Consider the following 14078-nt stretch of genomic DNA (forward strand, 5'->3'; position numbering starts at 1 on the left):
TGAGCTGTGGCAAACTTGGTACAGCTATTTAGGGAAGAAATAGCTGGGTTTTGTAGTAGAAACTGTAACAAAGACAGAACCATTCTCATGCAACCGCTACGCTTTTCAAAAACATTTTATCTGTAACAGCCAAGCCTATTGAACTGCATTCACTTCATTCTGTACCTCTATCAATAAACGTTACTTGTTATTTTTGAAACTTAAAAGCCTGAGTCCAGTGTACATTTGTGGATTTAGTCCCTTTTCCTTTTAAAGCAACCTCATCTGTTTTCCTTCAAAGAAGCCTTTTTAAAAGACACAGTACTTGGTGGTCTAAAAAGCCTTTTTTGTTACTAGTTTAACCAGCTAGAGGGTTCCTGTTCATTTAGTGTATGGTGGCAGCGAAAGTTTAAATAGGGAGGCAATTCCCTCATAACAGTTACATAGGTGCCAGTGGCGTAAATCCTTTATATTGGAGGGACAGTTGGTGGGATCTGTTGGCCCCCTGTCCAGACAGCCATAAAGGAGTTATTATAATTGGTGTCAGATGGTGGGATTGATCATATTGCCATCTGCGTAGTTATTATACAGTACCTATAAATCTATTCACATTTGCATGTTTTCAAATTTGGCAGAAGCTGGCCCTAACAGCAGGAGCTCACCCACCTCCCTGGATTCAAACCACCAGCCCTTTGGTCAGGCAGTTCAGCAGCTCAGCAGTTTAACCTGCTGTGACACCAGAGGTCATGTCAGCAACAACAAAACTGCTTTTCTATAGTTTTCTAATGAGTTACCTGAATAATTAGTTTTGAAAAGTAACATCATTACGACTGAATCAAAACTTCGTATATTCTTGAAAACATATATTTTGTTCTTACACAGTAAAAAAATACTGTGCAAAACTTTCTTTCATCTCTAGTGTCCATTAACCTTGCTTTGAACTGGAAAAGTGAAAGGGTCTCCACTGCAGACCAAGAAAGATGTAACTCCAAGTGCAGTGTTTTGCTCTGTATGTGCACTAGGTGACATTTTAGATTTAGGGTGGCCACAATAATTCTGTGAGAGATAAGGACAGGATGGTGCAATGCCAATGTGGACAAAGAGGGAAGTTGTACCTCTTGCCATTCTCTTTTCTACCTAACTATTCAATCCAGGGAACCACTCTTTCTGGGATCCAGTCACCCTAAGGAGAAATTGTATGGGGGAACAAACAAACTCAGTTCTTTGCATACATTACAACTTCAAAATAATTGAATCAGAGGGCATGAAAATACTCCTTATGCAATGTGTTAGTTTTCCCAATCCAAGGGTTATCATTCCACTGTGAATGGAGCATTTACATTAGAAAGTCACAGGTCCTTTAGTTGTGATGCCTTCTGTGGTGGTCATGATGGGAACTGGGTGAAATGAACCATTTCCTGAACTTTGCCTACTCTCTCTTATCAGAAGCCATGTTGCTTGTGGATTTGGGGGCTGGATCATCAGGTGCTTTTACACAGCCCTCATCTTATCTTGTTCCCCTTATTACTGCCTTCCAAATACTACTAATGGAGGAACATTTCTTCCTATAGAGCTTTCTGTGGATCTTCCTAGGAGTATCCTAGAATTCTTATGATAGGACTAGCTGTACCCACCACACGTTGCTGTGGCCAACTTTCCCTCCCTCTTTCTCTCCTTCCTTCCCCCTCTCTTTTCTTCCTTCCTTCCTTCCTTCCTTTTTTTCTTTCCTTCTCTCCTTCCATCCTTCCTTCCTTCTCTTCCTCTTTCTGTTCCTTCCCACCCCTTTCTTTCCCTTCCCCTTTCTCCCCTTCCTTCCTTCTCTACCTATTTTGGACTGCAACTCCTGATCAGTCTATTTACCTAGCTACCTACCTATCTCTATCTAATCTATCTACCTTATCTATCTGGAGGACTGCTGGGAGTTGCAGTCCAGGAAGAGGAAATTGGAAATATGTATGGATTGGGAGGCTCTAAAAGAAATCCAAGGAGAAGAAAGCTTGCAGCATCGAAGCAGTGCATTTGGATCATCCTCCTCTCCTAAAGGGTCTGGTCTAGGAGATGCTGGGAGCTATAGTCCAGAAGAGAGTGTGGATATGCTATTGTGTGTGTTGTTTGCCAGGGGAGTCATTTTTGCGCATGCGCTGTAGCATCTTTTTGCTTCTTTTGCTTTTTAAGTCCCTTCTGCTGTGTTTTTGTGAGTGATGGTCACTCGTTGGTCTGATAGGTATATTGTGTCCAGATTTGGTGTCAATTCGTCCAGTGGTTTTTGAGTTTTGTTAATCCCACAAACTAACATTACATTTTTATTTATATAGACTAGCCGTCCCCTGCCCCGCGCTGCTGTGGCCCAGTCTGGTGATCTGGAATATAAACTAATGAGAAAGTGTGGGTTTTTAATATAAGTAATTTCTTTATGCTTGTGGGTAACAGTATTTCTTGTTGTTTCTTTGTCAGTGTTGATGTGGAGATTGTTTGGTTTGCCTACTCTGGAATATGCAACATTCTGTCGTTTGTGGGATTCAGAATGCTCTATGTTTATGTTGTTCATTCATTCAGTCATCTCCGACTCTTCGTGACCTCATGGACCAGCCCACGCCAGACAGGTAGCTGACTGAACGAATGAACAACAACAACAAGCCAAGTGGTGTCAGTCTGTAACCATCAATTAATAATTCCCATGCATCCTATGTATGGTTGATTTCATTTTCCTCCTGCTTCTGATTCCATCCTCTTTGTTTGTTGTCACTCTCAGATTTTTATACTGTATGCTCCCAGTGTGCAAACTCTGACCCTTTCATACTGTGTAAAAACCATGTAAATAATAATTAATACGCGTTGTCACCATCCTTTCTATTTCTGTTTGAGATCCATTAGAACTATTACATTCCTTCCATCCTTGTCTTACAACAGACATCTCCTTTAAAATTCCAGCTTGTCAAAGAGGCAAAGTAAAGGCCACGGCAGTGTTTCAAAATGCAACGTGGTTCATTTATTTATCCATTTTGGGGAAGCGGTTTGGTTTGCTAAGTAGCCAGTTCCTGCAACCATCTTCTCCCAGGCCCCAAGCATCTCCAGCTGAAAAGACCATAAAACCTGCTAAAACAATATTTACAACTCTGCCTGCAATATGCGCCTGTGTATTTATAGCCCTGGGTCAATGCTGACAAATAGGGATGCCTAATTATTTCCCAAGAAAATGAAGGCAACAACCAGGGAGAGAGAGAGAGAGAAGAAAGAGAGAGGGAGGAAAAACGAATCAATGTATGTAAGCTTAAAGAGGGAACATGTCTCCCCAGGCACAGTCTGTAGGCAATTGAGTGGTGCTGTAAATTGTTATGTACATACCAGATGTAAGCAAGCATTAAGGGGAAAGTGGGGCATATTTGGTAAGAGGCAATGCTCCAAATCTTGAATTGATTTGCCAGCTCGGATCAATCCACCAGGCCCAGATGGTTCTTATTGGGATTAGCATGACAAGTTTAGCCTGGCTGCCAAATCAGCTGCAGCGTTTTTGGCTGGGATAGTTCTGCTCCAAACTGGGAACAGAATCCAGAAGGCCTGGTATTATTTTATTGTACTTCATTTGTCTTTGAACCGTGCTGCATTCATTCTTCAGCCTTTGCTTCATTCCCATGATAATACACATAGCATCTGGGCAAGGAGCGAGACCTGCAAGGATGGATTTGAAAGCTTTCGGAAAATGGCATGGTCACAGAAGGAAAATGGGTTTAGCGATATTAGTGACTTTTTAAACACCGACGATAGCAATGACTTATCAACACTGTGACGATAAATAGCAGAAATGAATTACTTAAAAAAATAATTTTCCAAGCTCTGTTCCAGAATTGTGTTTGATACTTGGAAAATCCACTATTTTTGACATTGCAGTCAAACGAAGAGGAAATTGGGGATATTACTGATAGGTGGTAAGATTTGTGTTTAGCTTGGAGGGTCTTTCACATGAGCCAACAATAGCACTAGGATCCCACTTTAACTGTTCCCTTCTGTCGAATATTGGAATTTTCAGGATTTAGGATCATCACCAAAGAGTTCCAAGGCCTTACCAAACTACATGTCCCATGAATCCATCGTATGCAGCCACTTCAGTTAAATTAGAACAATAGTGCTACATTTGTGCAATGTGAATGAGCCCCCTGTTTTGGACAAGGATAATAAAGTTAAGATGCTAGTTTCAAACCTGTGTTCAACTGTTGCCTTACATGTGACAAAGCAGAAGTTCCCTTTTGGACATTACACAAAGTTTTCCTGCTTTTTTTAAAAAAAATCTGATCCTACTTTTAACAGGATCCAAGGAGAGAAGAAAGGAAATGTGATGAATACATGGCAAATTTGGATTCGGAAGAATTCTGGCTATATATATATGTGTATTATTTAAATTTATTTAAAACATTTATAATCCGCCCTTCTCACCCTGCAGGGGACTCAGGGCGGAGCACAACATATATACAGCAAACATTCAATGCTGGGACATAAAACCATAAATATATACAAACATTAAAATAACTTATATTCACATTAAAAGTTGCTTTAAAACCATCTCAGGACATCATTTTGCCTCATTGCACTGCCCCCAAGGCTTAGTCCCACAGCCAGGTCTTCAACGTCCTTCTGAAGGACAGGAGGGAGGGGGTTGATCTAATACTGCCAGGAAGGGAGTAACCACTAAGAAGGCCCCGTCTCTCGTCCCCGCCAAACGCACCTCAGATGGTGGCGGGACCGAGAGCAGAGCCTCCCCAGAAGATCTTAGTTTCCGCAGTGGTTCGTAAACGGAGATGCGCTCAGATAGGCAAACTGGGCTGGGGCCGTTCAGAGCCCCATAGGCCAAAGCCAGCACCCTGAATTGTGCCCGGTAGCAAACAGGCAGCCAGTGGAGCTGACGTAACATGGAAGTTGTGTGTTCCCTGTATGCCGCCCCAGTTATTAACCTGGCTGCCTCTAGTTGGACTATTTGAAACCTCCGAACCATCCTAATAGGCAGCCCCACAGAGAGCACACCACAGCAGTCCATCCTGGATGCAAAGAGAGTGTGGACCACTGTGGCCAAGTCTGGCTTCCCAAGGTCCGGGCGCAACTGGCACACAAGTTTTAATTGTGCAAAAGCCCCCCTGGCCATCGCTGCAACCTGAGGACCCAGGCTCAGTGATAAGTCCAAGAGGACTCCCAAGCTGCGAACCTTCACTATATATATATAGTGAACATGGTGGAACTGTAATTTTACAAAGCCTTTAGTCTTTCTACCAACAAGTGCTGGTGCCTCACCAAACTATAAATCCCATGACTCCACAGCATTGAGTTATGGCAGTTACAATGGCATTAAGGTAAAGGTTTCCCCTGACATTAAGTCTAGTCAAATTCAACTCTGAAAGGAAGCCACAGGGAGGAGGGAGCAAGCTTGTTTTCTGCTTCCCTGGAGACTAGGACACGAAACAATGGCTTCAAACTATAAGAAAGGAGATTCCATCTGAACGTGAGGAAGAACTTCCTGACTGTGAAAGCCGTTCAGCAGTGGAACTCTCTGCCCCGGAGTGTGGTGGAGGCTCCTTCTTTGGAAGCTTTTAAACAGGGGCTGGATGGCCATCTGTCAGGGGTAATTTGAATGCAATATTCCTGCTTCTTGGCAGGGGGTTGGACTGGATGGCTCATGAGGTCTCTTCCAACTCTTTGATTCTATAAATGCATTCAACATATGGTATTACTGTGTCCAGACTGGCATATAGTAGAATCTAATATGGAGTTTGAAGCCATTGTTCCGCGTCCTAGTCTCCAGGGAAGCAGAAAACAAGCTTGCTCCCTCCTCCCTGTGACTTCCTCTGACATATTTATACATGGCTATCATATCTCCTCTCAGCCTTCTCTTCTTCAGGATAAACATGCCCAGCTCTTTAAGCCACTCTTCATAGGGCTTGTTCTCCAGACCTTTGATCATTTTAGTCGCCCTCATCTGGACACATTCCAGCTTGTCAATATCTCTCTTTCACACTTTCCAGAATTGGACACAATATTCCAGGTGTGGTCTAACCAAGGCAGAATAGAGGGGTAGCATGACTTCCCACAATCTAGACACTGTGCTCCTATTGATGCAGGCCAAAATCCCATTGGCTTTTTTTGCCGCCACATGACATTGTTGGCTCATGTTTAACTTACTGTACACGAGGATGTTCAGTTTTCCTAGTATGGCCCTCTGCCTTTTGATTAGCTTGTATGTTCATGTCTACCATTTTAAGGACTTCACCTTCAGGTCATATCATCTGTTTTGTGAATATCTTTCAAATAGTTACTGTAATTCAATATTAAAGAAAAAAGGGTCAGGCTGTTTCCACTGATCTCACCATTCATGAGGCTTATTTTGCGCTGTTGAGTTCAACGATTGCTGCTTCCAAATTATCTTGAAATCACCATCCTTTCCCAATGAATAGGGTGTACCAGCAACATCCCATGGTCGGTTGTCTTGAGTCATTCTCAAGTCATTTGGATTTGTTTAGGGAATCTTTACTCCACCCAATTCTGTTTAATCAAGATAAGCACTCCCCTGGCATCCACATGATTTTTCTTTACCCAGAGATGAAAGAGAAACAAATTTAAATCCCCTGACTCTGATTTCCAGTAATTCAGTGATTTCATTCTGCACTACCGTTTTCTTTATTTGGTGCTTTACACATGTAATGAAATACTGACAATGGGCTACTGTATAGTATAGTTGAGATCATATCATAAATCTTCTTTAGACGTGATATGGCAAGGAAGCATTTACAAGATTTCACTGTACTTTAATTATGATTTGAGATATTGTCAAAACAGGGACAAGCCATGTTTAATCTTTTAACTATGCTTACTGGAAACATGTGATTTTCAAACGATGGTTTATGAAGTCAATAATTTGTTTCCATTTGTCAGAGCTGAAATTACTAGGCCTGGGTAACAACGGAAAAATTTGTTTCTAAAATCGATTTGTATTTGGGGTTTTTTTTTCTTTCGATATTTAAAATAATTACAAAATGTTCCCTTAAAAAAGTTCGATATTTACAAAATTTCGTAAATGGTAAAAAATTAACAAATCGATTTCCGAAACAATAACGAATCGATTCGTTAATGGCGGACGCGACCGCGAAATACGCTAAAAAACCTCCAAAAACTTCTGAAGCTTCCCTCTCCCTCTGTTGTTGACTGTTGGTGTGATATTATAATTTTTTTCACTAATTAAACCATAAAACTGGCCCAGACATGCGGAAATAATAACGAAACGACCTCAAAACAATAACGAAACGAACACAATAACAAAATACGAAGCATTTACAAAACGTATTTAAAAATTCATTTTTTAAAATAATTGCTCCAGAATGGTTCGTTATCGTTTTGTAATTGAAAAAATTAACGAATTATTAACGAATTACGAATTAACGAAACGAAACCGCCCAGGCCTAGAAATTACCCATGGTTAAAGATTTCAACATAATACTATTTTTTTTTCGTGTCAGGAGTGACTTGAGATACTGCAAGTCACTTCTGGTGTGAGAGAATTGGCTGCCTGTAAGGACTTTGCCCAGGGGATGCCTGGATACTAAACTAACTATGGTTATTGTAGGTTTTTCCGGACTATATGGCCATGTTCTAGAGGCATTTTCTCCTGACGTTTCACCTGCATTTATGGCAAGCATCCTCAGAGGATGCATTTAATGGCAAACAACAGAGAGTAAACAATCAGGCACATCAAATCACTCTCAACAAAAGATTCCCCCCAGGCACTTCCAAGCCATTAAATGCTAATCAAGGTGGTCAGTTGAAACATTCACACCTAGCTCCAGCAGACAAAAGTCCTTTGTCCCACCCTGGTCATTCCACAGATATATAAACCCATTCTCCTACTTCCAACAGACCTCACTACCTCTGAGGATGCTTGCCATAGATGCAGGCGAAATGTCTGGAGAAAATGCCTCTAGAACATGGCCATATAGCCCGGAAAAACCTACAACAACCCAGTGATTCCAGCCATGAAAGCCTTCGACAGTACATTAACTATGGTTAATTAAAATTAAAGGGGGAGCGAAAATGTGTGATGATCATTTTTGTAACACTGAACTTCACTTTAGCATTTCATGTGTATCAAATCACTCTATTTATTACGCTGCCATTATGCAGAAGCTTGTTCGTAGTGGATCGGAGGAAATGTATACAAAGATTGGGTGATATCCTTCTGCTACTCTGTCTGCTAAGATGTTTGAGTAAATATTAGGACATCTAGAGTCATTCCAAGATTGTACTGGAAGAGTTGGAAAAGAATTCTGAAGTGATTCCCAGAAGATAATTTTGAGTGATTTCTTAGAAGAAATTGCTTGTCTATAGAATTTATTCTTTGTTTTGATTTGTAATTGACACAGAATATCCATGCTGACAAATGGGTAGCCGTAATTGGTATGAGATTTCAAAGATGGGATATCAAAGTAACTGAATTGTCTCCTCAATATCTGATAATTCTCTTAGATATATTCTGACACATTCCACAAAATCCATATGTTTGACAAGGTATCCCACTATCTACGAGGGGTATTTTTTAAGTAAGGTCCGTTTTGTTGTAGACACTAGTAGTTCGCGCGCATACCGCAACGAGTGCGTGCGTCGTGTACCGGCATGCCTCGGGAATAATTGTGCTCAGTTTCCGCTCTGTAGCTAACCTGTAAGGTTCTGTTCTGTGCTTTAAAAATGTATAAGACTATCAACTCACCCTCCGCATGTGAGGTTCGTTCAGTGATATGGTTTTTGTCAGCAAGGAACCTGCCTGCTGCAGAAATTCATCGACAGATTTGTGAAGTGGACCGTGATACTGTTATGAGTGAAAGCAAAGTGAGTAAGTGGGTACGACAATTCAAAAATGGCTGTGACAATGTCCATGATGACGACGATGTGAAAACGGCAGTGAACTCTTGGTTATCGGAGCAGGCGGCAGGTTTTTATGAAGAGGGTATTTTAAAATTGGTTCAGAGGTATGATAAGTGTTTGAACAAACTTGGCAACTATGTCGAAAAATATAGTGAATATGTACTTTCTGAAAATAAATTTACTTTTTTGAAATAAACTTTCGTTGTGTACTTATGTTCAAACGGACCTTACTTAAAAAATACCCCTCGTATCTATCTATCTATCTATCTATCTATCTATCTATCTATCTTTTTAAAGTAAGGTCCGTCCGTCCGTCCATCCATCCATCCATCCATCCATCCATCTATCTATCTATCTATCTATCTATCGCATTGGAAAAGTATATCCAGGATGCTTTTTTTTTTGGGGGGGGGGGGGGAGGTGTCTTCTGAATGAATGACACACGAGTCACATCTGAAAGGTGATCTTCTACTTCATTTATGAATGAACATTCATGTGCTCAAATAGATATCTACAGGCTTTGTTTGTGTTCAAATGGTCCAATGGTAATTCCGCAGATTTCAATGGGTTTTCTTAGGCAAGAAATCCTAAGATTTGGCTTTCTTCTTCTAAAATATAGTCCACAGCACAGGTATTTATTGGCAGTCTCCCAAGCTAACCAGAGCTGACCAGGCTTGGGAGGTGAATGTTTGAAGTTACTTAGCTTCAACCAGCCTATCAGAATCCAGGATTAGTTTGATGATCGAGATATGCCCCCCCAAACAAAAGAAAATCACAAAGTACACAATGTACAGCTGCGGGAAGAATGCTCAGAGATGGTTTTTAAGCCAATTTTTATAGAAATATAGCTCTTCTCTTTTATATGCAAATACAAACTCACACATACTATACTGTGGTCCCCATCTTGTCCTCACCTAGCACTAGCCTTGTGATCCACATAATGCCTGATATTGATATTGCTCTGGAAAACATAATTCAAAGACATAGCTGTGTTAGTAGAGAATATCAGTATGCAAAGGGATCTAGTTCGTTAGATACTAATTGTGGGAACAAAGTTGGTAGCATAAGTTCTTAACAATGCTGTGCCATCATTTCAGTAGCAGATGCAGCTACAAGCGCAGAAGTTATGCCTTCCCTAGTCTGGTGCTGCCTTGAGGAGGGAGGAGGCTGGGTTTTGTCAATGGAGATGAAGAACCTGGGCTGTACTCACTCACAGACTGAACCCTCAGCAAGATGCCAGGAATGTAGCTTTAAAATGGGGTTGGGGAGAGAGAACTAGAGTTGGCAGTCGACCAAGGACAATATCACATAAGATATATAAACACAAGGCCTATGTCTCAAATTCAGTCTGGCCAATGTGACAAAAACCAAGACGGGCAGTTGAATGGGGAAGAAGAAAGTCCCATGGGCTGCAGCTTTTGCAATTGGGTGATACAGATAGTGCTCTTCTTGCCCCTGGAACTCAACTGCTGTGCTGCTATAGATTTCAAAGAAAGTCCAACATTCATAAGAAAAGATAGCATGGAGGATTTTTAAGTCATCGTAATTACTTTAGCAGTTAATTCTCCTTTCACGTATATGTAACAAGGAAAGACTGGATTTCCTGAATGCTGTAATTTGGTGCATGAACACTGACTATCCCAGATGTTGTGAATATTTGAAACTTATGTTTTCAAGAGAAGTAGATGTGTGACTCAGTTACACCACAGAAGCAAAGGAATATCTAGGGGAGCTTAGCAGTATTTAATAGAATGGTTTTATTTCAATATGAGGATCTTTATTTTTGTGGCCCATCTGAAGAAGGACATTGAAGCCTGCAAAAATGCATGATAAAATCAATATATTAAGCATTCTGTTAGATTCCATGCCTCCCCTTCACTTTCTTTTTCATTGAGAATATATATCTACAAGTACCACAAAATATAAGGCACAAGACCGCCACAAATGTGAAAAACTGGAAATACAAAAGTTGTTTTTTTTAATTTGATGGAACACCTCTTTAGAAATGTTGAAGTCTTCCAACACAAAAGAAAGCAATACTGCCTAGAAAATGCTGTTTTCTGTGAAAAAAATATTCTGTGTGAATTTTCTGCATAATATATATCAAACTGCGAACTGTATTTCAATATTTCAGTTTTTGAAAACTTTTATGTAGCAAGAGGAATATTGTTAAAATCATTGAATTCTTCCTTCAAAAAAAATTTAGCAGGGAATTATATCCCCAAGCTGTTCTTGACTTATACAGCTTTGTCCTGATTTTCTACTGTGTTTCACTTATTAGATATTCCAAATGTAATAAATTGACGAAATACAGAGCCCCCAGTGACACAGTGGGTTACAGCACTGAGCTGCTGACCTTGCTTACTGAAATGTCACAGGTTTGAATCCGGGGAGCAGCATGAGCTCCCACTGTTAGCCCCAGCTTCTGCCAACCTATCAGTTCAAAAACATGCAAATGTGAGTAGATCAATAGGTACCACTCCGACAGGAGGGTAACAGCGCTCTATGCAGTTATGTCAGTTATGACCTTGGAGGTGTCTACGGACAATGCTTGCTCTTCGGCTTAGAAATGGAGATGAGAACCAACCCCCAGAGTCAGACACGACTAGACTTAATGTCAAGGGAAAACCTTTACCTTTACCTAGTTTCCTTTAGTGTCCTATAGGTTTTCTGCTTCAGATTCATCCAAAAAAGCATAAGAAACACTTGCACTTTGTGTATAATGGTTGGATGAAAGTATGAGAAGTTCTTTCTTGCAACTATGAGGCTAATATCAGTTTGAGATAGTCTGAAGGACTATTGTTTACCTACTCAAATGAAGGAATGTTTGTAGAGTTTCTATTCTAATTTTTGTTCTTTTTCTTTGGCCTACATAGGAGGCTCTCTCGGTGGTGAGTGAGGATCAGTCCCTCTTCGATTCTACCTACGGAGCTGCTGCTCATCTTCCCAAAGCGGACATGACAGCCTCAGGGAACCCTGATTATGGGCAACCGCACAAAATCAACCCTTTACCTCCCCAGCAGGAGTGGATCAATCAGCCTGTCCGTGTCAACGTTAAGAGAGAATATGACCATATGAATGGATCCAGGTGAGGAAGACCTGGATCCATGCTTTTTGATGACAATCTGGAATGTTGTTCTTGTAGTTTCAGATGACTGTATCTGAGATATACATGCAGAAAATATTGAGGGGTTTTGGGAGACCAAGTTAGGCAATCCTACATGGTTAACATAAATATGGATCACTTCAGGTGTCCTCCACTTCATTGTTCTTCTTAAAACATTGCAACAGTTGATGTGCCTGTCTAGGCACATTCTCAACACTGGAAAAGTAGACCTATTTAGGTTCTTGTGGGTTTTTTCGGGCTATAGGGCCATGTTCTAGAGGCATTTCTCCTGACGTTTCGCCTGCATCTATGGCAAGCATCCTCAGAGGTAGTGAGGTCTGTTGGAAATAGGACAATAGGTTTATATATCTGTGGAATGGCTGGGATGGGACAAAGAGCTCTTCTCTGCTAGAGCTAGGTGTGAATGTTTCAACTGACCACCTTCATTAGCATTTGAAGGCCTACCTGAGCCTGGGAAAATCTTTTGTTGAGAGGTGTTAAGATGTGCCTGGTTGTTTCCTCTCTGCTGTTTTGCTGTTGTAATTTTAGAGCCAGATTTTGTTCATTTTCATGGTCTCTTCCTTTCTGTTGAAATTGTCCACATGCTTGTGGATTTCAATGGCTTCTCTGTGTAGTCTGACATGGTGGTTGTTGGTGTGGTCCAGCATTTCTGTGTTCTCAAATAATATGCTGTGTCCAGGCTGGTTCATCAGGTGCTCTGCTATGGCTGACTTCTCTGGTTGCAGTAGTCTGCAGTGCCTTTCATGTTCCTTGATTCGTGTTTGGGCAATGCTGCGTTTGGTGGTCCCTATGTAGACTTGTCCACAGCTGCATGGTATACGGTAGACTCCTGCAGAGGTGAGAGGATCCCTCTTGTCCTTTGCTGAACGTCCTTTGCTCACCTCTGCAAGAGTCTACCGTATACCATGCAGCTGTGGACAAGTCTACATAGGGACCACCAAACGCAGCGCCCAAAACTGCAAGTCTGAAAAAGAAAGGTTCTCAGAAAATTTCAAAGGTTCTCCACCTGGCACTTCCTGTTTGACATGGCTTTAGAAAGAAGGGTGATACCTCATGACACTCACCTTTAGAGACAAGAGCTTTCAGTCCTAGACCTAGAAAAAGTAGCCAATTATAGCATATTGAGTCCCTACCTGGCTCTCATAGGGAATAGTCAAGTGCAGAGAAAATTTAGGAGTATCCCCAGCATTGGCTTGAAACTAGCATGGTTTTTTTACATGTCAGGAGTGACTTGAGAAACTGCAAGTTGCTTCTGGTGTGAGAGCATTGGCTGTCTGTAAGGATGTTGCCCAATGGACACCCAGATGTTTTACCATCCTGTGGGAGGTTTCTCTCATGTCCCCACATGAGAAGCTGGAGATGACAGATGGGAGCTCACCCCGCTCCCCAGATTTATTTATTTATTTATTTCACATATTTATATCCCGCCCTTCTCCCCACAAGGGGGACTCAGCGCAGCCTCACATGAGCATCAGAGGATAAAATTACAATTCACAATAAAATCATTTTAAAACATTGTACATCATCAGTAAAATTTAACAATAAATTAATAGATTAATGTGCCAGTAAAAACCAAGACAAGCCAGGAGAATCCATGTAGCCAAAATCCAAATTTCCTTTTCCTATTGCCACTGGCCTCTAATTAAACGCCTGGCCCCAGTGCCAGGTCTTCAGTTGTCTTCTAAAGGACAAGAGGGAGGTGGCTAACCTGATGTCCTTAGGGAGAGAGTTCCACAGACGGGGGGGGGGGGTACTGCTGAGAAGGCTGTCTCTCGTCCCCACCAACCGCGTTTGTGGGAGTGGTGGGATCGAGAGAAGGGCCTCTCCTGATGATCTTAAGCTTCGTGATGGTTCATAGCAGGAGATACGTACACCAATCTTTTGGTCAGCAGTCCTGTCAGCACAAGGGTTCAACCCATTACACCACCGGAGGTTCCTACTAAGTAACTAACTACTAACCACTCTCATGGTAACTAACTATTACTAAGGAGTAACTTCACAAGCTCTCACTGATTCTGTACTGTATGATTCTCTCCTTTCTCCACCACACTTTCAGTAACACAAAGTTGGTGCCTTT

At 41.4% G+C, this 14078-nt stretch overlaps 1 protein-coding gene across 3 annotated transcripts in view; it reads left to right on the forward strand.

Annotated features, from left to right (window-relative positions):
- FLI1 (Fli-1 proto-oncogene, ETS transcription factor) overlaps window positions 1-14078 on the forward strand; it is a 140671-nt gene that overhangs the window by 77151 nt on the left and 49442 nt on the right. For all 3 annotated transcript variants that reach the window (XM_060787065.2, XM_060787066.2, XM_060787067.2), the window contains one exon: window positions 11751-11962. In XM_060787065.2, the coding sequence (XP_060643048.2) occupies window positions 11751-11962 (212 nt within the window). The remainder of the gene's footprint in view (window positions 1-11750; window positions 11963-14078) is intronic.

The sequence above is a fragment of the Anolis sagrei genome, chromosome 7 (assembly GCF_037176765.1).
Source record: "Anolis sagrei isolate rAnoSag1 chromosome 7, rAnoSag1.mat, whole genome shotgun sequence".
Taxonomy (NCBI): Eukaryota; Metazoa; Chordata; class Lepidosauria; order Squamata; family Dactyloidae; genus Anolis; species Anolis sagrei.